Below are 26,245 nucleotides of genomic sequence, written 5' to 3'. Positions count from 1 at the left end.
GAATACAAAGAGGAGCCGACTAAAAAAAGAGGTCGTTCGAGGAAAGAAACAACCACACCAATGATTTCAAACTTGAATCCAAATGGAACTCCACCTCTTGAGAGTCAAGCAAGTGCGGAAGTTTTTGTAAGAAAATGGGTAAGTCGAGGAAGGATACAACTACACCAATAGAAAAACCCATGGAGCCAAAGATTACACCTATTGAGAGTCAAGAAAGTCAAGGAGATGTTGTGAAGAAAAGAGATCGTCCGAGGAAGGTAGTAAAACCGGTATTGGAAGAGTATCGCGTACAATTCCCTCAAATTATTTGAGAGTTCGTTATTGGTACCGACGATGTCCCAAAGGATGGAAATTGTGGGTTTCACGTTGCCTCCCAATAATTGGGAATCCTAGATGGAGCGGTTGGGGAGAATCTCACCCAATGTCAATACATAAGAAAGAAGATGGCATCCCAAAAGACAAGGAGTTTTATATCTCAATGATGCTAGAAGATTCGATAGAGGACAAAGAAGCGACTTTTAAGGAATTGCTTACTAGTGTTAAAGGCCCTGAGGGAAATGCACTGATTAAATGGGAGCATTGGATGAGAATGTCGGAGTGTGGCCATCTATTGGCGGATACATGGTCATGCGTAGTACATTTTTTAGTAACATATGTTGTGTAGCATTTAAACCGAAACATGCTGTTTGTATGGACCATCTCAAGTATAAAAGAATTGTATGGCTTTGGTGGATAACAATCATTTTATTGGTCTACAACTGAACAATGGATGTCCATTACCTCCTCTTTGTAGGTTTAGTTTTTGGGAAAAGTTCATAAACAACAAGAGCAAGGAATGAGTGTATCTTTATGAAGACAACATGAACCTTTAGAATGCTTTAGATGAGTCCATCAAAGGTCACATAGATTTGACTCAAGGAGGTTTAATAGATCTGAATGAACTCCCTCCAATAGATTTGGGCGATGGGTGATTGCGCTTAGATAATAAGGAATTTTTTTGTAATCACAATCGTATTTTGTGTAATGTACTTTGGAGTACTACAAATGAATGAAATGGATGTGTTTTTATTTATTTTTGGTGTTTACTCCTTCCAATTTATATACGTTGGAATTGTTTTGTATTTCCTAACCATTCGAATTAAATTTTTTACTAGACAGTCGACATTGTAATTATTATACTACCTTGCCGACCATACAGTATGACACAATTAATTTGAATTTTCCCCAGGGTCGGCAGGTTATAATTTTGTCAAGTTGCCGACTGTGTATCATTCTTCAGGATCATTCTTACCCACCAGAAGTAAGTCTCTTACAAGGTCCTTCTCTCCGGTTTCATCACAATGATCTTCTATAGAAGAATAAAGCTTTTCAATCCATGCTAATAGCTCTGCTACATTGGTAGGACAGGGAATACCTTCTATGTTTTCCTCTTGGAAACTAACCAATACACAAGTACAAGCTATGAACACAAAAAACAATGTTGAACATACGATATTGGTCGGTACATTCAAGAATTTGGATAACAATTTTCATCTCCCTCCCACTTTAGGTGTATGGGGAAATGACGGACACTTGATTTCTGTTCTCTTGTTGTTGTTTTTTTGTTTCTTAGAAAACAATAATCAATTGCTCACCACTTCCCCATACACATAAAACAGGAGGAGATGAAATTATTACACATTGAAACATGGTTTTGATCAGCTATTAGTCGGCATGGTTGATAATATTGAAAAATGCCAACTAATACATAGTCGGCATGGTTATTCATCGACGATGCCAACTAATACTAAGTCGGCATGGTTCTATTCATATAAGATGTCAACTAATAACAAAGTTGAACTCAGGAAAACCAAGTTGTTGTGACATGAAACCGTGACGTTACAAGTTTAAGAAGATGATGACCGAAGAAAATCATTCCCAGTATGAAAAGTCGGCATGGTTGGTTAATTTGTGTCCGTGCTAGTTAATGTTAGTTTCTGGTTAATGTTTCACAGTCGCCATTACAATTATGAAAATTCGGCATGTTCTTCATATTACGACCTAGACGACTACCATTAACATCCTAAGACCGACATCTTATTTTAAAAAACCTTGCCGACTTACACCTGAAAATCATCATTTTCAACAATCTAACCTAATATAACAATCAAAAAACACAACACAATAATGGATTTGAGTTTAGACATCACTTACAATCTTTTTTTCGCCGGTAGTGGGTTCTTTTCAACATGCTCAGAGATTGGATATTTGAGTTCAGGAATTTCAATAGTCCCAACTTTTCCCTTACCTTTCTCCCCTGGTTTGGAACTTTTGATATCACTTGTTAAATCTCTATTGCTGCTTGATCGTTTAGAATCAGCCATTTTTGTGGAAAATCAAAGTTGACGATTTGCAGAGAGGTTAATGGAAGATGGGGGAGGAAGAGAAGATTAAGATTTTTTTAGGTTTTTAATTTTAGGGTTAACTGATTAAGAAATATGGTTTAGTTTTTAAGTTTAATTAGTCTAAGAGTATTAAAATAAAATCACCAATTTTAACCATCCCTTGGCAAGGGCACTAGGTCCATTTAAATTTGGATATACCCTAATTTTTCCAAGCTTTTTATTGCTTTATTTCAAAATAATTACCCAATAAAATGAATCCACACAGTAAATGACAACATACGGTCTCACAATTGCCTACAAGTTTCTACTACACCTAAAGTTAAATATTCTAGTGCTTGAACGAAATTCCTCCTAAAATTCTTATATGACAGGACACCACCGTTTTTCTATCACTAAAAATCCTAAAATGTGTTTGGTTAAAAAAAAAAACGCTTTTGCTTCTTCAAAATTAGCGAACAGTTCCACAAATCAAAAATCAAAGGTAAAACCATTTTGTTTCACAAAAATTACTCGTTTTATATTCGGTAATCATTGTATTTTCGAATTAATTTCCGTTATTCCGAAAATTTCTTTTTTCTTTTTCTTTTTTTGGAAAAAAGAAGTTTCTCTCATATCATTAATGCAACGGTTCCTCGATCTGTGTTTCCCTCATATCATTAATGCAATGGTTCCTCGATTACATAATCGTTCCAGCTTTGAATGTTCAGGTAAGTTAATAAAGAACTCCGGCTAGTATCTCTCCAAGTATTTGAAGAATATCCCATCACGCCTTAAGCAAGGTAAACAGTCGGTCGTTTTCCGTGGAATCTTGGAAGAATGGTCGAAGAATATTTAGAATTACTGGCAAATTATATTGGCCGGCTAGCGTTGAAATGCTAATATAAATTAAAAAGAAGATAGGGAAATGAATGATTGTAGGAGTAAGGCAGTGACAATGCCACATTGAATAGGTCCATGTTATTTGACTAATTCATTTTTTAAGGTTCACATTTTTTATGTTGCCATGAAGAAATCGTTAAAATTTGCAGTACCAGCGTTTAATTAGGGGCCCTGAAAAATAATTAGGGACCTCACCAAATTTATACCCATTCTATTTATGTTAGGGGGTTCCAAAATATGGTGAAAATACTATTTTGTCCTTCATTAATAATAAAACTTAAAACTCTATTCATCCTTAACCCCAAGCCTCCATTTCATTTCCATCTTTTAACAAAAAAGACGGAATCTCTTCTTCCTCTCTCTCAACTATCTTCTCTTCCATTGACGATACGAAGGAAAAAAAAAATCACTTACAGTTAAAGGATCGTCAATCCGAAAATCCTAAAGCCTAACGATTTTTCATATGCATGTAGAGATTATGAAAAATCGTTAGGATATATGAGGAGGAAGATAACGACCCTAATTCTGGTTTTTCATTTATTTATTTTTGCTCTAAATTAGAGTTGTTACCGAAACATAGAAACATATAACGATCCTTTACGAACGACCCATTTTAAAATTAACGACTCTACGTGAAAAGAAAGCAAAAAGCCATGCCCATTTTAAATGTTAACGACTCCATATGAAAAGAAAGTCAAAGACGATGTCCAGTAACAGGGTCGTCAAAAAGAGATTTTTCTACAAAGAGCTTAGAAGCTAACGACCCTTTGTATGTTTTCCATATGAAATTAATGAGCTAACAACCCTTTTTTCCCAAGTAACAAGCTAACGACCCCTTTTTGCCCAAGTAACAAGCTAACGACCCCAAGTAACAAACTAGCGACCCTTTGTACCAAAGTAACAAGCTAACGACCCCATTTTAAAAATTAACGACTCCATGTGAACTTTAGTGTAGTCAGTGTTCATCATATTACCATGACGATTTTTCATAATCTGAAAAAATTGCAGGTTTGAGTCGTCAACTGTGGTATCAATTAATTGACGATTTTCTAGAATCGTTGGGATATACATCCCTCGACACTGACGACTCTCAAGGGTCGTTAGTTTATTATACTCCCGACCTAACGATCCTCACTCTGAGTAGTTCCATATCGACCATGAATCGACCACTTGGAGCACCATTCAGACAATTTGAAGAGTATAGGAAGTTTACCTGATTATTTTGAGCTTCGGGTTCTTCATTTTGATTATTGGTTCCTTCATTTTGAGCAATAGGATCTTCATTTCCACCATTATTCAAGGCTTCCTCTATTAACATATCTTCATCAAACATCCAATCCATATGATTATTTTACCATCAACACAATCATGTATGTTGTTTGAATCTTCACCTATATCATTTCCTCCACTAGAATCACTCATTTCAAAAATCCAAAATTTTCCCCCAAAACTCACTTTCTTCCTCTCCACAACACAAAAACCCAATTTTTCTTTTATCAAAATTTAATCCTTAAATCTGATTTTAATCTAACTAAATTACTTAATAATTAATGAACTTAATTACTAATTACCACTAATAATTTGGGGGTAATTTAGTCATTTAAAAATATTGGGGATAAGGGATAACTCCAATTACTATTTCATGACATTTTTTTTGTCCTGTAGCTAGGGGTCCCCAATTATTTTCTAGGGCTCCCAATTCAGCGGTGCTCAGTATATGCCAACACAGAGATAGATAATGTAGTTGTTTTCCTATTTATTTATTTTTTTCAACCAAAATACTACCATTCTTATCTATCATATATATTATTATATAAAGCCAACTACCGTTAGTTGAAGCTGTAAAATTCATTTCCTATTTTGCCCCTTTTATATATTCCCATGAATACACATTCTCAGTATTAATTAGGGACAGTTTGGACTACCGACTAATTTAGTTTTTTAGACACATTTAAAAGTAGAGCCTTGATACATCCACCGAAGCAAGCACCGAAATAGGCACCGAGAGGGGATCAGATGGTCAGAAATGTCATTTTTTTGTATTGGAATAGGGGTGGGACATGAATGGACCCCACCACCCCCTCACACAATTTTTCACGGTGCATCCTCGGTGCTGCTTCCTCGGTCAACATATCATTTTTGTTTAAAAGTAATCTAATTGGTTTATTGTGTGGGTATTATCAAAGAGGATAATTAAAAAAAACAAAAAGAAACATGTATTTGTGGGCCAAGTCTTAGAGTATATATTTTTGGAAAAGGACCCCGGTTTACGTGTTGATTTGGAGTGGACCCAGTTTTTGTGCACGTGCGTAGGCACGTGCAGACTTCTAGTAAAAGAAAAAAAGTCATTAGCTTAGCTCATGGTTTTTAAAAGTGTACGTTGCATGCTTTGGAGCGTACGCTTCGCTTCAAATTTCATCATTTCGGTTTGAAGTGATCATGTGAAGCGCATCTTTCATGAAGCGTACGCTTCACGCTTCAGAGTTTATGCTTCGCCTCAAATTTTAGCATCTCGCTCCGAAGCGGTCATGTGAAGCTCATGTTTTAAGGGGGAATTGAACACCCCGCCTCCCACTCGTCTGGAGTAGGTTGAACTGGTGTACACACGCTTTGTTTTTGATTAAAGTTAGACTTATATAAAAGTTATATAGATATTATCTTCCTAATAAACTTATAATTACTAGTTACGACTAATATATTTATAAAAAAACATCCGCTTCAAACATCAACCATGAAACGATGCTTCACGCTTCGACATACGCATCGTTTCCTAAAAATGAAAAACGCTTCACGTATTCCTTGGTTGAGTTGCTGAAGTGCCCCCACATATCTTGGTTTGCTTCATCCATGTTAGCACAAGGTTCAATATAACTACATCATGATTCATTTCATAATTGAGCTGCTATATTTCCCGGTGCCTTCATCGGTATTCTGTCTTATCAGACCGTGATCAGCGGCGGAGCCAGATGCTGCATTCGCCACTGACCGTGATAGTCTTGATTTTCTTCATTATCTTCTGCTCCTCTTGCTGACCAGTTCGTTGATGAGTACCTACATATCTTCTATTAATAAGTCACTGATGTTTGCTGCATTCAAACTTAGACTAGCTCCTGCAACATAGTATGTCATTCCAATCCCTTTCAGCTTACTGTCTTCATCACATATATATTTATAAGATTCAAACATATCCAAAATATTTTAGTAATAAGTTTTCCTCAAAGGACCATTACATACATATATACTTATATATTCTAATACTTCATTAGTTTCTCTCGAACTATCTTCCTGTTGTTTCCCTATAAATAGATATAAATCTTGTTCTCATTCACAACATTCTCATCGCATCAAAAAAAAAAAAATCATCAGATAAAGAGTAGAACAAAAAATTCGAAATCATGAATAAAAGCTTTTTGAAAGTCTTGTTTGCAGCTCTTATGTTGGTTTTGGTTATGATGTCCGCTGCACCGCGTAAGTATCATAACTATCACAACATTTCTTTTTTATATACAAAAATTAGGATACGGACGAGTTTCGATCATCTGTCTAGTAAAACTGATCAAACAACTTTACTTTTCTTGGTAGCTAGCTACTGTTTTTCACGTACTTATCATTGGATGTTTATTTGCAGATGCTGTTAATGCCGGTGAGCCAAGTTGGACTAGCGTCCCTGAGGATGCCGACAGTCAATGGGACGAAAATGAAGGGTGAAACTAGTCACCGAAAACACTAGTATGGCAAAAGCGTTTCAAGTTTTTACATAAATAAATGATTTGCACATATTTACAAGTGTAAAAGGAGGTGAACTCTGCAGATGTTGTTGTTGTGGTCTTATAGACGACCTTGGGCTCATTCGTCTGCTTGAGTCACAGTAAATTAATATAGTCTAAGTGTTGCTTCTGTGTGAATGATTCTTGCCGATATGTTGTTTCCACTAGTGTTGCATTTAATTACGCTAAGTCTCTTTAGCTTGATGCACATATATAACTATGCCTTTAGCTAACGCTCCTGATTATTAGAACTCGATCGACATCGAAAATTAAAATTAAAACAAGTGACATTAAAAACATTTCCATTTAAGATGATCGAGTAATAATAGTCCAGTATTCTGATTCCCAGTGAATAGTTATCAGTGCTATTGCTCCTAATGCCTCATCAACCGACTCATAGTTTGGCCGGATTTGCTGGAATATCCAAATGAATACAAGGCCAAACGTGAGGAAATTCCTGCTGCACAAGGCATCAGAGCAATATCAATTGCTTCAAAAGAAATTGCAGTACTGATACTCGGCGAAACGAAATATTTTTATCATTTCTTGCGTAAAGGTATCTTGAGTTTATATATATACATGTGCGCGGCACTTAAAACATATTTTCAGAAAGAAAAAAAAACACATTTATAACAAATGCAAACAGCTGCAAATTAAACCCATCCTTTTCCTTCAGGGAGTACTACACATCCGTTGCCTCGGGGTCACCCCAAGTCCCTATGATATGGTACAACGCTGGCGATTCTTCTTTGCCTGCTTATAGAAAAACTGTGATGCTGCATTCAGATCGGAACTTTTATCCACTAAACTGTCAAACTTCTCCCCTCTTGCTAGCACCCTATCGAGTGTTTGATGAAGGAAAAATCTGGTCTCATCCAACTCCTTCTGAATATTCGAAAATTTATCAACCTCAGCAGGGTCCTGAAATTTAGTCAGAGCTTCAGTCAGATAAGGCCATGGTTGAGTTGCATCCGCCAGTGCAGTTTTCGAAGAGTGGCCGAAATTCTTCTCATATTCATCCAGCACCTTGTGAAGAAGGGAGAAAGCACTAAGCACAGGATAATGATCATCCATAAATCCCAACGCACATAATCCGTTCCTGTTGTAAGAATGGACCATGTATTCTTTATGTTGAACAGATTTACGTTGTCCAGGAAGAGTACCTTTAGCAACATCACGACCCACAGAAACAATGAACTCACGAACACCACTTCTCATGAAAAACCCAAAAGTACTTACATCACACGCGTTTGCTAGTATTATTGGATTTGGTTCTACTGTTGTTGTTGATGAAGACGAAGACGATGGATTCCCTACGTTACAATTCTGTACCAGTAGAGCCGTGATCTTTATGTTTCCACCGGAGTCTCAAACAAAGTACGACGATTCTTTGAAAGTGAATTTTTTTTTTTTTTTTGTTCTTTTCTTTTCTGAACGGTCAAGAGTAAACCGAAAAATCCGATATTTCGTGTATCAAACCTGAATTGTATTTGCTTCTTCAAAACTAGAAATATCAATCCAAAATCATAAGAAAAAACAATTATATTAGAAAAACAGTACAGGTTTGATTAAGTATAAGTACAATTGACTAATTCTGTTTTTAAGGTGTACGTATTTTATGTTACCATCTAGAAATTGTCAATATATGCTTCAAAAAGAAATAAAAATTGTCACTATTTTGTGGACTGGAGTAGGTGCTAAGCTGCTGACTCAAAGATAGCTGGGTAATGTTGTTATTTTCATATTATTTTTTTTTTTCAATCAAAAATGCTCCTTGCAAAAGAATTACTATCTCTTTCTCATTTCAGTGTAAAAATATTCTACAAAAACAGAGGTGGTGTAATATACTCCAGTGGGCAGGATCATTAGCTGAAGTGCACCCCGGTTGGGTTTACTCCATCCATGTTAGCACAATGCTCAGTATAACACCACATGAACCCTATTACATATCGTCTGGTGTCTTCACTCTTCATCGATATTCTCTTATCAGACCGTGATAGTCTTGAATATTTTTCATTTTCTTCTTGCTGACGAGTTTTGTTGATGAGTACCTACATTTTCCGTTAATAATTAATTTGAATCCAGTTTGTCAGGTCAGTGATGTTTGTTTGTTTGCCGCATTCAAACTTAGACTAGCTCCTCAAACATAGTATATCCCTTCTAGTCCCTTTCAACTACCGTCTTTATAATTAGACTTTCTTACAAATATATTTAATAAGGTTCAAACATATCCTTAACATTTTAGTAACTAGAACACCCGGCACGCCTTAACATTTTGTTGGCGATGCTGCCATATCCTCCTTACCGAGTCAATTTGATCACAGGCTCAGTATTACACGTCTTTTCCATTACTATCACCAAAATCAACAAACACCATTACTGTTTAGCACGCCCATATTAATCATCTTTCTTTAGCATCAGCAACAAACACCATTACTGTTTTACTCCGGATTGGTTTTGAAGACCTAATTAAAATGGTCCCAACTACAAAATCAAAATCACATCTGTGTTAATAATCAAAATCAAAATATTGTTGTGATTGATGGTGATAATTTAAACAAAAGTAATGAGAAACAAAAGTAGATAATCATCAAAGTATTATGAAACATTACCTTGTTCAATATGTTATGCAAAAGTCCGATCAAGCATGCACCAAAACAAATATCAAGAAGACCGAAGACTGGAGTTTGTAAAAACGGGAATTTACATAAGTAGGCTGATTTTTCTAGAGAAATCGTTTATTAAAAAAATAAAAGTTTTTCGAGAGAGTTCTTCTATGACAGAAGACATGGCTCGCCACCTACGTTAATTCAGAAAATATATATCGAGGAATGCAAATTCTATCAAAAGTGAAAACTATCCCTAATTAATTGCAACAGTCCGTAGTTATGAAAATACTTTTAAGGGTAAAATAGGAACAAAATTTTGCAGCTTCCTCTAAGGTAGTTCCCTTTATATAACAGATAGAATAGATAAGTGTTTGGAAGGACCCATTACATATTCGAATACTTCATTGGTATCTCTGGAACCATTCTTCTTGTTGTTTCCCTATAAATAGGTAGAACTCTTGTTCTCATTCACAACATCCTCGTCGAATAAAAAAAAAAGAAGAAACAATCATCAGATAAAGATTAGATCTTCCACAAAAAAATAAGTTCGATCGAAATCATGGGTAGAGGTTTTTTGAGAGTCTTGTTTGCTGCTCTTATGTTAGTTTTGGTTATGATGTCCGCTGCACCGCGTAAGTATCATAACTATCACGACATATTTTTTTTGTGTATATAAAAATTAGGATATAGGCGAGTTTCGATCATCTGTATAGTAATATTGATCAAACAGCTTCACTTTTCTTGGTAGTTAGCTACTGTTTTTCATGCACTTATTATTGGATGTTTATTTGCAGATACTGTTAATGCCGGTGAGCCAAGTTGGGGTAATATCCCTGAGGATGCCGACGGTCAATGGGACGAAAATGATGGATGAAACTAGTCACTGAATACTAGTATTGCAAAAGCGTGTCAAGTTTTTAATTACATAAATAATGATTTGCATATATTTGCAAGTGTGTGTGCTCTGTAAATGGAGGTGAACTCTGCTCTGCAGCAGTTATTGTGGTCTTCTTATAGACGACCTTGGGCTCATTTGTCTGCTTGAGTCACAGTTAAATTTAATATAATTCTGTGTGTGTTTGTGCGTGAATAAATTCTTATCGGTATGGTGTTCCTCTTGCCTTCATAGCAGCATCTTGTCTCCTGGGCTTTGAATGCAAACCCTTGACTTTGTTACTTATAAGTAAAATATTACTCCTAGTGATGATTTGCACGTGCTAGACCTAAAAATTGTCCTATACAAAGAAGAACCTCAAATTATTTTCATCATCTTCGTTATGGATCCCCAAATTCATCTGCATTTCCTTGTGTTCTTCGTTGTCATCTTGATCAGTTGTTGCAGTGTCTTGGTTAAGTCTCAAGTTCCTAACAACCAGACTTTCCAACTCATAAACCAAGGCGAATATCTTAGTAAGCTAGATGAAGACGGGTCGAATTTCCGTACGGGCGGTCTGGCAAAACCATATGAAAATTCTATGGAATACTTGATACGTTCCAAATTAGTAACATACACATTTGGGTTATATTTCTATAATACTACTCCCAATGCATATGTTCTTGGTATTGCCGGCGGTAATATGGGCGGCACTCTTCGGTGGATCTGGGATGCTAATCGCAACCACCCGGTTCGAGAAAATGCAACTCTCACTTTCGGTACTAATGGTAACTTAGTCCTTGCCGATGTCGATGGCTCTGTAGTTTGGCATACTGATACAGCCAACAAAGGTGTTACCGGTATTTCTATTCAAACTAATGGGAACTTTGTACTTCATAATAAAAAGGGGAAGTTTATTTGGCAGAGTTTCCATCATCCAACTGATACTCTTGCAGTAGGTCAATCACTTAAACTAGAGGGTAATACGAAACTCGTTAGCCGTATGTCAAACCGAAACAGTCATGACGGCCCTTACAGTATTATAGTCGACGACAAGAAAGGATTCATAATGTATCAAAACACTTCTGGTAAACTTGTTGAGTATGCAGGTTGGGAAGCAAAGGGTCTTTCTAATGTAACATTTCGTGCCATTACAAGAATCGATCCGGTTCAACCACCACCTGGCCCGCCTGATTATCAATATAGGGAAGCAAAGGGTAAAACAAGCTATTTCTTATCTCTAGGTTTCGCAAAGGGAAAACAAGCAAGCACTCCCTCTACTAAAAGAGTTGTACTTGCAATGACGGATTATTATCATTATCAGTACTATTCGTTTCTTAGATTAGAATCAGATGGAAACCTTGTAGCTTATAGCTACGTTATGCCACCTGCTCATCCCTTTGATGCTCATTGGAGAAGAGCGTACGCGTTTTTCGGAGATACCGTGAAAGAATGTGCATTACAGTCTAAATGTGGTTCATCTGGGAAGTGCTATGTGCGACTATGTAGTGTTTGCCCGCGTAATGGTTCGTTAGGTTGCATGATCAGTACTTCATAAAGAATAACATATCATCATCATCTTGAATTCTTATTTAGCTTTTATAATCCTCTACGAATTCATGTTTGTGGTTTCTTTTTTCTTCCTTCGGTAGTCAGAGAGATATCTACACGTATTTATTTATATATGGGAGATCTGTGGTGGTGGGTCTTGTAATATTCAATAGAGTATTTGGGATGCCTTCAATTTCGAAGTCAATTATTGGAAATTGATTTGAATCAAAAAAATATTGTGACAGCTTCACTAGAGTGATAGGTTTCCCGGTTCGTTGCGTTGTGAACTTCTATGAAGTGCAGCACCTAAATTTCATATCCCACAGGGAAATGCCATAAAAAAACAATGATGCTATGTTGACACCGTAAAATCTCGGGACTAAATTCCGAGTGAGACGGCTGCCGAGGCTTACCGGGAGAATTATATATCCACTGTGGGCCACACACTTTTTTGGTCCCGGCGGTGGATTTCATCCCTGTCAATCTAGAATTGTTGATAAAAAAAAATTCTTCAAAGTAGTATCAAGGTCCATGTTTCAGGACATACAAGAAAATTTTATGTCATACAAAATGATTACCCTAACTAGGGTGTGATGATAAAAGGTATTTAAGGATAGGTAAATTACTTAGTTACCATCAATGAATTTATTAATTTACTTATCCATTATTTATTTTGTCATTTCAACTTTTTTGAAAAAAAAATTATTTAATTTATTTTTCTTTTATTTTTCTGTTTTTTTTTTAATTAAAAAAATTAAAATAAAAATATTTAAAAAATTAAAAGTTTTTATTAAAAATATTTACTATTTTTTTAAAGAAAATAGTAGACAATTTTTTTTAGTTTCTAAAAATTATTTATTTTAATAAATCTTTTTATTTACTTTTTTTTTAAATATTATTTTAAGAAAAACAGAAAAAAAAAAAAAGAAAAAATTAATAATAAATTAAAATCTTTAATTTTTAAAATTTTAAAATAATATAAATTAAAAATTAAAAATATAAATAAGGACAGTTTTGGCATTCAGCAAAATATATGGATTAAGGAACTTTTAAAATTACCATCTAATAACCCGTTTTTGTCTTCATATGGTATGCCTTAAAATTTTTAGGTATGCCTTAAAACATGGTTCAGTATCAAACAACAAATTACCTAGCAAGAGGACATGTTTGACAAGGTATAACTCTATTAGGATTAAAGTATACTTGTAACATATTCTTGTTTACTTTGCAATATTTTCTTACTTCTTTTATGTTGAATGTCGACATCTTTCTTTACAATGCATGTCGACATCTTTTATAACTCTCTGTATATAAGGCCATGCCTAATTCTCTAACAAATCAATGAGAATATTTTGAATTCCATTCACGTTTACAACATGGTATTTTAGAGCCAGAATATTTTTTTTCCAAATTGTTTTTTGAGTAACAATGGGAACACCTTCTTTGAATGCAGAGATCCCACCATCACCTTCTTCACGTCCTTCCAATCCTTTGAATACCCCTAATACAGTTGTTACACCCAAAGTGAATGTTGTCTTGGGTGAAATGTTTGCACCTACCAATCCTATTCGATTAACTGGTAAGGGAGTTTATACTTGGATTGTTGACACTGGTGCTTCGAATCACGTTTGCTGTGATGAAAATCTGTTTGATATCTCTCGTGTCATAACTCCTATTCACGTTGGGTTTCCTAATGGTGCTACTATAAAGGCCACCAGAATAGGGAAAGTTACTTTAACCGATTCTTTGGTCTTGAAAATGTGTTATTCGTCCCTTCATTCACTTGTAACTTACTCTCTGTCTCTCAACTTCTGTCTTCTCGAAAGTTAAGCATACATTTTACATTCTCTTACTGTGTTGTACAGGACCTTGTCTTGAGGATGAAGATTGGTATGGGTGAGCTTATTGGGGAGCTTTATCATTTGCCGATGAGGGAACCAACTCGTGTTAATGTTGTTCATGGGAAAGACATGGAAGATTTATGGCATAAACGGCTCGGACATCCTTCTCGAAAAGTAATGGAGCTACTAATAATAATAAGTTGGAGTTTAAAGCTTGTGATATTTGTTGTCGGGCTAAAAAAACTCGTAGTATCTTTACGTTAAGTGAAAATAAAGCAGTCGATTTGTTTGATTTAATTCATTGTGACGTTTGGGGTCCTTATCGTGCAAATCGTGCTTGCAATTCTCGGTATTTTTTTACTATTGTGGATGATTTTTCTAGATGTGTGTGGGTATATTTGATGAAAACAAAGGACGAGGTTCCACATTTATTAATAAAAATTTTCGCCTTGGTTGATCGTCAATTCACCAAAAGAGTAAAAGTTTTGCAAGTGATAATGGGACATAATTTAAGGGTCTTGGTACTTATTTTCCTACGAATGGGATAATTCACCAGACATCCATGGTTAAAACACCTCAGCAAAATGCTAGAGTAGAACGTAAACATCGCCATATTCTTAATGTTACTCGTGCTTTACGTTTTCAAGCTTGTTTACCTATTGATTTTTGAGGTGAATGTGTTCTAACCGCTGCATATCTGATTAATCGCACTCCTTCTCGTCTGCTGGATTCTAAGACACCTTTTGAAATGCTTTATGGTCGTGCTCCTACTCTCGATCTGCTTAGAGTTTTTGGATGTTTATGTTATGCGAAGAATATTAATCCTTGTGATAAGTTTGATAGTCGAAGTCGTCGGTGTATCTTTCTTGGATATCCTTTTGGGAAGAAAGGATGGCATCTATTTGACCTTGCGACGGGGGATTATTTTCAGTCTCGTGATGTTAGTTTTGTTGAAGATGTTTACCCTCTAGCTGATCCCGACGAAATGGATCGTCTGAACTCATTATATCCAACAGAATTTGGTGGCTTACATAATTCTGCGGACTGTGGAGATCTTTTTGAGGACTGTACACAGTCATCAGTCCCCGAACAGTCACATCAAGGGCCTCCAGACGCTCCCATACTTCCAGTTAGCACGTCAGTTTATGATGCACTTTCAGACACGTCTTCTGAGGATCTGCCGACTCTTATTCCACTTCATACACATGCACTGCCCAGTGACACCCAACCTTCATCCAGTGACAGTGTTTTGTTACCAGCAACATCTGAAAATTGGTCTGTTTTGGGAGATCTTTCCGGTGGAAGTTTGGTTGAAAATGAAAGTGTCCCGGCAGATGCTGATGGAAATATTTTGGTTGATGATACTTGTGGTGTAGAAAGCACGGAATTGGTTGATGTGAATCTTGGTCATGGCAAACGTACCAAATTCGAAAATGTACGACACAAAGATTTTGTAAAATGGCGAAGTGTGGAGCCAAAGACTAACACGACTTTGGTTCCCCCTCACACTTCACACATACCAATCCATTCCTCAGGTACTCCGTATCCTATAACACATTATGTAAATTGTAATGCTTTTTCTGTTGCGCGTCAACATTTTCTTGCAGCTCTTTCGTCTGATAAGGAGCCCACATCCTTTAAGGAAGCAATGAATGATCCTCGCTGGAGAAAAGCGATGGAGGAAGAAATTGCGGCTCTTGATGCCAATGGAACTTGGAAAATTGAAGACTTACCTCCGAGAAAATTGGATATTGGATTCATGTGGGTGTTTCGGATCAAACGTCGTTCTGATGGCACTGTTGGACGATACAAGGCACGACTGGTTGTCTTCGGTAATCATCAACAAGAGGGAATAGATTTCAGTGAGACTTTTTCTCCTACTGTAAAAATGGTTATTGTGCGTACTTTTTTAACTGTTTCCGCTATTCAGAATTGAGAGTTAGTTCAAATGGACGTTCATAATGCTTTTCTTCATGGTGACTTGGATGAAGAGGTATATATGCGCCTTACTCCCGGTTTTAGTAATGGCGTGACTGGAAAGGTATGTAGGCTATGTAAGTCTCTGTATGGTTTGCGATAGGCCCCTAGATGTTGGTGTGCCAAGTTAGCCACAGCCTTGCGTGCATATGGTTTTTCAGCAAGCAAATCTGATCATTCATTATTTGTTTATCGTAAAAAGGGCGTGATATTGAATATCCTTGTTTATGTGGATGATCTTGTTATTGTTGGGAATAATAGCGATGATATTCGCAAACTAAAATCATATCTTGGTGATTGTTTTCATATGAAGGACTTGGGAAAATTGAAGTATTTTCTGGGCATTGAAGTAGCTAGAAGTTCGAAAGGTATTTTTCTTTGTCAACGCAAATATGCTCTTGATATATTGTCTGAAACATGTCTTATAGGTTTTAAACCGGCTAGTGTTCCAATGGAAGAAAATCATCGCCTAGCTCTTGCATCGGACACACCTATGACAGATCCTGCTCGTTATAGACGACTCGTGGGGCGTCTAATTTATCTTACCATTACTTGCCCTGAGCTTTCTTATGTGGTTCATATATTATCTCAATTTATGAAGCATCCAAAGCAATCTCAATGGGATGCGGATTTGAGAGTTGTTCGTTATTTGAAATACAGTCCCGGCCAAGGTATATTACTTCGTGCTAATTCCACTCTAGTTCTTGATGTTTATTGTGATGCAGATTGGGCTATATGCCAACTCATTTATGAGTTTGATCCTCTCTCATAGTGTCTGGTTGATTACTGTAGAAATGTTGTCCCCGAGGTGTAAGCCGAATCCCGAGGGACATCTAAAGTATTTCTTGATATTGGTTACATATTTGAAACAGTGAAATTCATAAGAACACTATAGTTTCATCGTCAACAATCGAAAATGGACCGAGACTAGGGGAAACGTTGATAGTGTGAATCTCCCAACTCTCTAGCTCTTCCCTCTCTCCTTTCCTAACTGTTCTTTTTCTTCAAATTTCTTTTCAATTTCTTCCATCAATCTCCTAATCTTCATGCCTTCTGAGTAATCCCCCATCTGGGTTTCGGTCCCTAGACAGATGGGGAGCAATGAGAAGGGACCATATGATCTAAACTTGTCCTGTTTCTTGAATTGATATATCTTTGTGTGGAAATTTGGGATTTGAAGTCTTGCATCATTTGCATCCATTGGCATGTTTACTGGTTTATTTGTCCTCCTATTAATCTTAGTTATACTCTTTTGCATTCTTTAACGTTTATTTTATTGTTTAAAGATTTTCAATGCATCATTAACATAGCCCCAAATATTTCTTTTTAGATTTTTTATCTTGGAATATCTTTAATTAGTACCATCTTTACTAGTTTGAGGTTTTTTATCACTCTATTCTGCATCAGATTTCTTGGTATGCTATCTTGGTCCAAAGCTTTTGTTTAGAGGATAATCAATCCTTTTCCACCAAGAAGGATATGTATTTTAAATATATCAGTTCATACATATCATAGCTGTTGGCGAAAAGTTGATCCAGGTTTAAATGTTTTTGAGGTGTGGGTTAATAAACATGTCCTTAACTTTAAATCTTTTAATATTAATCATACAATCCTTTAGGACAAACATGGTTAATCGTTAACCAACTCCTCAAATTCCTATGGGCTTATGGATAATAAAACACTACTTCATTCACTTCTTCAAAACAAAGTAATGTCCTTACTTCGAAAAGAAATAAATCATCAAAGGTCGTTCACCAAATTTGTAACAAAACTAAACAAGCAAAATTACTTCAAAATCAATCAGATTAATCTTACAAAATATGTTAGCTTCAGGAATTAGTTTTCTCCCTTTGATGATATAAATTATTCCAAAGTTACATAGATTTGTGTTTATTCATTTTCCTGAAGTTTAATAATCTGTAATTCTTGATCCATTTCGTTTCTTATCTACTTATCTTCTCTCCCTACCTATTACTATGAACTATTTCTCAAGCATACATAATCACATAAAGTCGAGGAGAAACGGCAGAAACAGAAATCATGACAAAATGAGAATATAGAGATATGTGAAACTAAATCAATTACAATTGATTCACATGTAGCCTTGTATAAGATCATTTTTTATAGGTTTCATCTTCTTTCTTGCCCCGACCTGATAAATACCACAGTTGTTGATTTATCTTCTTCCTAGAATAATCTGGCCTTTAATATTTATTTTTATTCCAGGTGTCAGTGCTTTTATTCCAGGCCAAGATATTTCGAATGATGTGTTGCGCAAACGTACTAAATATTTAGACAAGTGTGTCTCGCATGGTTATGATTTAGGTGTTTTGGCTTTCTCAACTTTGGGAGAGCTTAGTGCGGATACTTTATGTTTTTTTAGGAGATTAAAAAGTTGTCTAGTTAGTAATGATGCTAGAAGTGGTGTTGGTAGATTTCTTATTTATAGATCAGGTGTTGCTATTCAAAAAAGGTGTTGGTGCTCAGCTTGTTGCTATACTACCAACAATTTTTTTGTACGAATCTTTATAGTAGATGAATAAAGATCTCTTTTAATATTATAACAATTAAAAAAAATTAAAAATTAATACCAAATAAAAAAAAACAAGGGTAACTAAATAATTTATCTACCTTAGGACACCTTCTCATCCCACTACCACTATTTCTTTCATAAACCACCATTGTCGTCATCAGTCAACCATTCTCACGATCACCCACCATCATTATCCCCACCGCCGATCCACCACTCCCGCCCACCATCACAACCACCATTAATGCCTACTGATTTAATACAAAATAAATTTATGATGTACAATATTAATGAAAATATATTTATTTGATTAATTAAAGGTTTTTATAATGAAATATATATCAATAGAACATTTATTATTGAAAGCTAATTGAGCTAATCATTTTACAGCGGTATATTTAGCTTTCCCAAGAATAAATCCAGAGTGTCCTTTATCTTGCTTAACTTGTCTATCAATCAGATTAATCTTACAAAATTTGTTAGCTTCGGGAATTACTTTTCTCCCTTTGTTGATTTAATTATTACAAATTTACATAGATTTGTGTGTATTAATTTTCCTAAAGCTTAATAATCTTTAATTCTTGATCCATTTCATTTCTTATCTACTTGTCTTATCTCTTTACCTATTACCATGAAATATTTCTCAAGCATGCATAATCACATAAAGTCGAGAAGAAATGGGAGAAACATAAATCATGACAAAAAAATGGAAATAGAAATAGATATGAGAAACTAAATTACTTCTAATACAACCTCCACCATTAATGTCATCATTCCACAATTCTTACCAACATCCACCACCATATCCCCACCGTCGATCCACCACCATCACAATTACCATTAAAGCCTACTGATGTAATATAAAATAAACTTATTATGTATTGTATTAATGAAAATATATTTATTTGATTAATTGGAGAAACATTTATCATGAAATATCAATAGAATATTTATTATTGAAAGTTAATTAAACCGATCGTTTTACAGTCGTAGATTTAATTTTTCCAAGAGTGAATTTCACCTGTTTCGTAACGGCCGATCCACCACCCCCTTTATCTTGCCTAAGTTTTCTAAACTCTGTTTTATAAGCTGGTTTATAATTTCACTTGTATCGTGACGGCATGGCCTCCATAATAAGTAAAAGAAGAATTATGTCAATCTTGACCCTTGTCATTTTTTTTGTTGGCTCGATATATATATAGTGACAATTTGTTTCGATGTTTTTTTTTTTTTTTTTTGAGAATTGCTAGGTTGATCGTAATAGGTGTATCGAAGAAACCACCGAGTGAAACATATAGTGGGACGAACTGAAAACCTTTACTATCCCAATAGCAGATCCATTACCCTGTCATCGTTAAATCTTTCTCAGGTTGTATTTAGGGCAAATTGCGGTTAGCCTGTACAATTTTTTTCTTTTTTTGTATTATAATAAGCTTATTTTCACATATAGTAAGAATTATCCACTACCTAACTACCACACTGACCACCTACACTACCACCACCAGAACCGCCCATCACCACTACCTCATCAAAATCATTACCAGCTCCATGGGCCACCACCCACAAATACTACACAAATGACATGATTGTTAACAAATTTATTATTTATTTAATGAAAGTATTTATTAGGATAATCATAAGAAATTTATAAGAAAACATTAATAAAATATTTAATGATCAAAGTATATTTATTAAGAGAATTGTGAGACATGTATAATAAAAGATCAATAAAATATCTAATGAAAATTAATTTATGAAGATAATTATATGATATTTATGATGTAAGAAGATTTTTATAATGAAAAATTAATGAAAATATATTTATTAAGATTATTATAAGATATTTATAATGAGAGATTAGTAAAATATTCATTATAAAAAAACTAATGATATAATAATGATGTAAACAACCACAAGCATCGATTTAGCTTTCCCAAGAATGAATCCAGAGTGTCCTTTATCTAAGCTAAGTTGTCCATGCTTTGATTGATTAAGAGGATATTTAATGATGAAAATTTAATAAATTATTCATTATGAGAGATTAATGAGACACTAATTAATAAAGCTCTCATTATGATTAATTTTAATTAGAGCAAACCATAACCATGGATTTAACTTTCCCCAGAATGCATCCTGGCATCTCTTTATCTAGGCTAAGTTGTCCAAACTATGCTTAATATTCTTGATGGTATTTCTTCTTCGAAGGTTTCTTTATCTGGTCTGATCCTACAATTTGCTTGTTATGTTTCTTCTATTGTTTGGATTGATCTAATGGGAGGTCCTTTAAGGTTTATATATAGGATTGATATCTTCATAAATCTGGTTTATTGCTCTGCGTCTATTTAGTAGCTCTAATTTTACGATTCCCTTCTGGTTCTTCCTTTTTCCCTCAATCAAGATAATTTAACTTAGTAGTTATGTGTACCCTTAGGAAAAAAATAGTTCAGGAGTCTACATAACATTTTGGTATCCGCACTAGGTATGTGTACCTTCCTGAGTTCACGAGTCAACGGATGTTTTTGGTATCCATACCGGGTATGTGTACCAAAGCCGTTGCCGAACTATAGCTACGCCGATACGTGTACTGGTATATGTACTGCAGATCCGGACCTATAATGGTTACGCCAGTACGTGAACTGGTATAAGTACTATCATGTATCCAGATTTACAGTAGTTATATATTTCTCTAATAATCAATTTGAAACATTCTTGAATAACATCAATGACACATATCACTGTTCCAGGATATTTTCAAATGATTAACTTGAATCATGATTTAGGTCATAAACAATAAATTGTTCTTAACCAAATTCATCAAGTTTTGAACAAATGTTCTAAGAGATTGAAGTTTGAGACGGAGTTGAATCGAGTAAGTTGACGAGCTTCTTGCAAATCTTGATTCAATAGTCTCCCAAAGATATTTGGAATAATCAACACCGACAGTGTAAGAAATAATACATTAATGATAATTGAATCCACAGTATGAGAGTAACATCATTATCATGCCAAGTTGTATGACCAGAATTTACAACGTTATCGATCATATAAGGAGGACATGAAAGAGATCCATCAAGAACACCATGAACTTTATATCTTTTTAAAAGAGGAATAAGAAGAGATTCCTATATGAGGAAATTATCATATTTTAATATATACGAGAGAAACTAAAAATTCGATTAAGAGGAATTTGTGAAATTCTTGATGCGTAATGAGTCATTGTTGAATTGAAGTAAACAAATGAGAGAAAAGATTAAGAGATGAAGAAATTGAATGAATGAACCGGTTTCAAGACAAGAAATGATGATGAAAATTTTTATATCTGAAAATCAGCCATCAATGGTGGTGGCGGAAGCTGTATCTTCTGATACCATAGTTGTAATGAATAAATTGTATTGAATATTAATTATTCTTACAAAGTCACACACAGTTCATGTCTGTATTTATAACACATAGAAATAAAAACTAAGAAAGAGAAAGAAAAAAAACACATGACCACTTGACAGTCTGTAATCACTCACACATACTGACTAATAGAAATGACCTAAGACAAATTTTGAACACACGTGTGATAGTGAGCATAAACATAGACATAATTAAGCATTCTGCTATTAGCTTATAGTTACATCATGTCGTCTGCTCATCCCTTTGATGCTCATTGGAGGAGCTGTGGTTTTCAGAGATATCGTGAAAAAATATGCATTATGATCTAAATGTGGTTCATCTGGAAAGTGTTATGGGAGACTAAGTAGTGCTTTTCCTCGTAATGGTTCGTTAGGTTGAATGATCAGTACTTCATGAAGAATAACATATCCACGTCATCCGTTCTTATTTGTAGGTGCATTTCAAGGTTTTTCAAAGTTGACATAAATACACGACCATTATTGGTAGGTTCCGGAATTGGAACAAGAACAACTCTGCCCAATCCGTATCCCGACGTTCATGCTCAATAATCATGTTGTGTAAAATAAGACAACATTTCATAATTAGGTTTCAAGTCAGATTGTTGCCAATACTTACATACGTGATCCAACAATTCTGAATTTACCTTGATGCACTCCAAAAGCATGCTCGACATCCTTTCTTTTAGCCATTTGATACTTGTTGAATCTCACATACTCGGGAATGTCCAATGTCGGACTAAATCTTTTTACAATTGTAGTCAACTTTGGATAGATACTATCGACTAAAAAATAACCCATATTGTATTGGTGACCATTGATGACATAATTGTATGGAGGTGATACACCCTTTAGCATGTTATCAAAAAGGGCGAGTGTGCAAACACATTCAAATCTTTCTTTGATCCAGGCATTCCGAAAAAAGCATGCTAAAACCACAAATCGTATGATGCCACCGCCTTTAATACCATACTACTATGTTTCTCTTTACCCCGGTAAGTTTCTTGCCAAGCTGTCGGACAATTCCTCTATGCCCATTTCATACAATCAACACTACCAAGCATTCCAGGAAAACCTCGTTGCATTCTCAGCTAGCAACCTCTAAACATATTCAGGAGTGGGTTCACGCAAATATATTTCTCCAAAAGTCATGCAAATGGTGTGGAAAAATCTTTTTAGATACTTGTATATTGTAGTGGCACCCATACGAGTGTAATCATCAACACTATCAGCTGCCGTACTTTTGCATAAACATTTCATCACGACAACTAATTTCATATGCGGAGAGTGCCTCATAGTACCGGTTGTATCCGTACGATGATGCAATTCTGGATCAACTTCAAGCAATTTTCCTAATAATTTCTCGAATAAGTCTTCTCTCATGCCTAGACGTTGTTTGAATTGTCTTGAGGTATAACCAGTTCCAGGTGTAAAATAATCATTCATAATTTTTGCATCATGCCACACTCGATCACGCGTTATTACACTACGTGTTTGTACATCCCTAGGTACCGGTTGTCGAATAATACACAACAGTTCATCCAAACACAGTTGTGTAAACATTAAGAAAACTTTTTCTTCTTCATCAATAGAAGTATCCAAATAGATTATATTACATATTTAACTCTCACATAAGCTCGCACTAGACTCATTATATACCTTTGCAAACAACAAACATATCATCAATTTGTCTATACCATACATAAATACAAGTCAGTCAATATTATACATCGATAATAGTAGTTTACAAAGATTTCATTCAACATAAATCAAGGTACACAACAATTAATCATGGATTTTTCACTAAATACAAGTTTTAATTATATTATTGATTGAATTGCATACTAGATACCCAACCAACAACAATTTCATCAAAATCAAAATCAAATTAATTTTAAACCCTAAAATTAGAATCACCCACCTTTGATGATTTTGTGGATGAAATTCGAAATTGAAGAATGGATTTGTTTCACCTTGGAGTAACGAACAAACCCTTTTAATTTAAGCCGACGAACCGCAATGAATCAATATGAATATCAAAAGGGAATAAAGGAGGTTTGAAAGGGTTTTGAGAGGATGATAAAATAAAGAAGAAGAAGAAATGGGAAACCGAGCATGCTACTAGTAACTATACTGCGTCCTTCGTGTGAATTCCCTACCCTTTTTTTTTGTTTTTGCATCAAAAACACAAAAAAAATAATCTACCACCGTGGCTTCAGGGCTCCAGTGCTCCTTGTATAGATATCGGTTCCAAAATTTGCCATTCACGATTCAAATATAAAGTTAGCAATTCCTCAAGCTGGTCACCAATCCGACTTTAGCTCAGTTGGTAGAGCGGAGGACTGTAGTAGTTGGCAGCTAAATCCTTAGGTCACTGGTTCGAATCCGGTAAGTCGGATTTTTTTTTTATTTTTTGATTTTTTTTCCTTCTAGCCATCTAAATGGCCCTTTGCATCCCAACTTGCATGTTGTTGAACCACTTTGCATGAATCGTTTCGATACATCATGAACCCCTTTTTATCGATCACAATAGTGTATGTTCCATCAGGACTGTTCCGATCTGATGTACGACTAACACGTTTCGTAATACCCTTGACCTTAATTGACCTTCTCTTTTTATCATGATGAAGTAATAATGTTGCAAAGAAATACCGATAAATCTCCCTTGACTCCATGCCGTTCTATTTGACAAAGGCAGCTATAAAAACCCGGGTTGATCCCCAAAATCAACCCTCACTTCCTTTTACTTGTTGTTGTTACGAATACAAATTTTTCTCTTCAGGTAAAGACCCTTTTTCTCCTCCTCCTCCAGAAATCTCTAGTCTAGTGCACAACAGATAATATATATACAGAAGAATTCTTAACCCAAATACATTTCCTTCGAATCATAGATACTTTTCAGGTTGAAATAGAAAGACCCAGTAATCCGGTTCTTGGTTTCTTGCGCATAAGCCTTCTGAGTTCTTGGTTCAGATAAAACGACACTGAAGTTCCTTTTCTGCACATTTTCCAAAAGATCCTAAAGAGAATGACAACCATTCGAGAGATCTGCTGCAGTGATCTTCTTGGCATGACCAATATGATGATGAGTCAGGAATCTGTAAGAATTTCTTTACTTGAATCTTTTCTGATTATGCCAATCAAAGAATTTAATCATAAAGTTATGATGCTGTTGTAGATGGGTCGACCTTTGTCAGACTATATGTCCACCATGTCAGAATACCCTGAGTACTCTCTTGTTGCTGTAGCTCCTGGCAACCAAATTGAGGGTTACAGTAAGTAATTCTTTATTCACCAGGTTCTTGATGGTTCTTGATTAATGTGTTTTAGTTCTTGATCAACACTTTGTTTTTTGTTCTAGTTACTGCAATTAATGTAGGAGAAGGTTTAGAAAAGCATTGCGAGATTAAGGAGATGCATTACCTGAGAGGCGACATGGCTGAGATGCTACTCAAGACAGTAGAGGAAACAGCTGACAACATGTAGGTAAACTTTTATCATCTTAACTTGATTCAACCATTTTACATACTAAATGTTTGTTTAGGATCTGACGGGAAGAATTCGGCTTCGAAACAGGCATAATGTGTATTATTTGGAAGTAGATTTGCACTCAGACAACCAAAAATACCTTGAATTGTTCAATAAAGTAAGCGCGTCTCTAAATCATAATAACTTTGATCAATTTCTGTATGTAAAGTGCATATGCTTATACAGTAAAGGTTACCAATTTTTTCTCCAGGTTGGGTATACTTGCAGTAAGGAGTATTATGATGTCATTCGTGGAGATCTAGTAAATAAGACAAGTGAGTCTCCTCCCATAACCTGCATTTCAGATTTGACAATATTCGCAACAAACGCTTGCATATAACTAATCTAAAACTACTCTATGTTTCTTTGGTCATACAGAGCTCACGAAATACTTGTCCGGTGGAGGCTTGCATCTCTTGGCAGAAACTGCAGCAACCAGTACTGGCATCTAAAACTGGACTTTCAGTGCCTTCTTCTACTAGTCCTTCAGATGTGATTACCGACGGTGATATGCATATACATTTAAATAGTGATAGTGGTATACAAAAATACATGATAAATAGTACGTCAAAGTGAAAGCTAGGCCTTACATTATATGGATTCATCCTGTACTTCAGTTATAGAGTTGTTGCAGAACATGGTGATAAATAGTCTGCCATTTAGACAGGCCACAACTAAAAACTCGCGGAACAAAGATTGCGGGGACAGGAATCAACAGCCCCAGAATTGCATTTTAAGTAGTAGATGAGTCTAACAAATTATAATGTCATATCACCAGTCCCCTACAAGCCAGCACCCTTTACGCAATCTGTACAAAGGTGCAACCTTACCATATAATACGGCTGCCTGATCAGTAAAATGAACTATGACTTTCTTGTTAGGCAGAATGCGGACATTTTCATATAAT

The 26,245-nt window shown here is 35.3% G+C and overlaps 3 protein-coding genes, 2 long non-coding RNA genes and 1 other non-coding gene across 6 annotated transcripts; 5 read left to right on the top strand and 1 right to left on the bottom strand.

Moving 5' to 3' along the window:
* The first annotated feature begins 6,573 nt into the window (after positions 1–6,573).
* On the top strand, positions 6,574–7,181 carry LOC113345335. The gene is made up of 2 exons (XR_003358083.1): positions 6,574–6,731; positions 6,892–7,181. It is a non-coding gene; the product is annotated as an uncharacterized LOC113345335 (long non-coding RNA).
* Positions 7,182–7,633: 452 nt separating this feature from the next.
* Positions 7,634–9,379, bottom strand: LOC113345473 (VAMP-like protein YKT61). The gene is made up of 3 exons (XM_026589249.1): positions 9,336–9,379; positions 8,510–8,534; positions 7,634–8,356 (listed from the first exon to the last, which is right to left on the bottom strand). Exons 1-3 carry the CDS (start codon positions 9,377–9,379, stop codon positions 7,748–7,750), a joined length of 678 nt encoding a protein of 225 aa, XP_026445034.1. The 3' UTR covers positions 7,634–7,747.
* A 626-nt stretch (positions 9,380–10,005) lies between these two features.
* LOC113345339 lies at positions 10,006–10,733 on the top strand. Its single transcript, XR_003358084.1, has 2 exons — positions 10,006–10,271; positions 10,434–10,733. It is a non-coding gene; the product is annotated as an uncharacterized LOC113345339 (long non-coding RNA).
* Positions 10,734–11,216: 483 nt separating this feature from the next.
* Positions 11,217–12,071, top strand: LOC113345472 (EP1-like glycoprotein 2). Its single transcript, XM_026589248.1, has one exon. The coding sequence runs from the start codon at positions 11,217–11,219 to the stop codon at positions 12,069–12,071; it is 855 nt and encodes a 284-aa protein (XP_026445033.1).
* Positions 12,072–24,121: 12,050 nt separating this feature from the next.
* On the top strand, positions 24,122–24,208 carry TRNAY-GUA. Its single transcript is given in 2 exon segments — positions 24,122–24,158; positions 24,173–24,208. It is a non-coding gene; the product is annotated as a tRNA-Tyr (tRNA).
* A 780-nt stretch (positions 24,209–24,988) lies between these two features.
* LOC113345470 (N-alpha-acetyltransferase 20-like) lies at positions 24,989–25,914 on the top strand. Its single transcript, XM_026589247.1, has 5 exons — positions 24,989–25,085; positions 25,172–25,292; positions 25,387–25,456; positions 25,550–25,600; positions 25,717–25,914. Exons 1-5 carry the CDS (start codon positions 24,989–24,991, stop codon positions 25,912–25,914), a joined length of 537 nt encoding a protein of 178 aa, XP_026445032.1.
* Positions 25,915–26,245: the final 331 nt, after the last annotated feature.

The sequence above is a fragment of the Papaver somniferum genome, unplaced genomic scaffold (genome assembly GCF_003573695.1).
Source record: "Papaver somniferum cultivar HN1 unplaced genomic scaffold, ASM357369v1 unplaced-scaffold_81, whole genome shotgun sequence".
NCBI classification, from domain to species: domain Eukaryota; kingdom Viridiplantae; phylum Streptophyta; class Magnoliopsida; order Ranunculales; family Papaveraceae; genus Papaver; species Papaver somniferum.
This window is presented reverse-complemented; position numbering and strand designations above follow the sequence as displayed.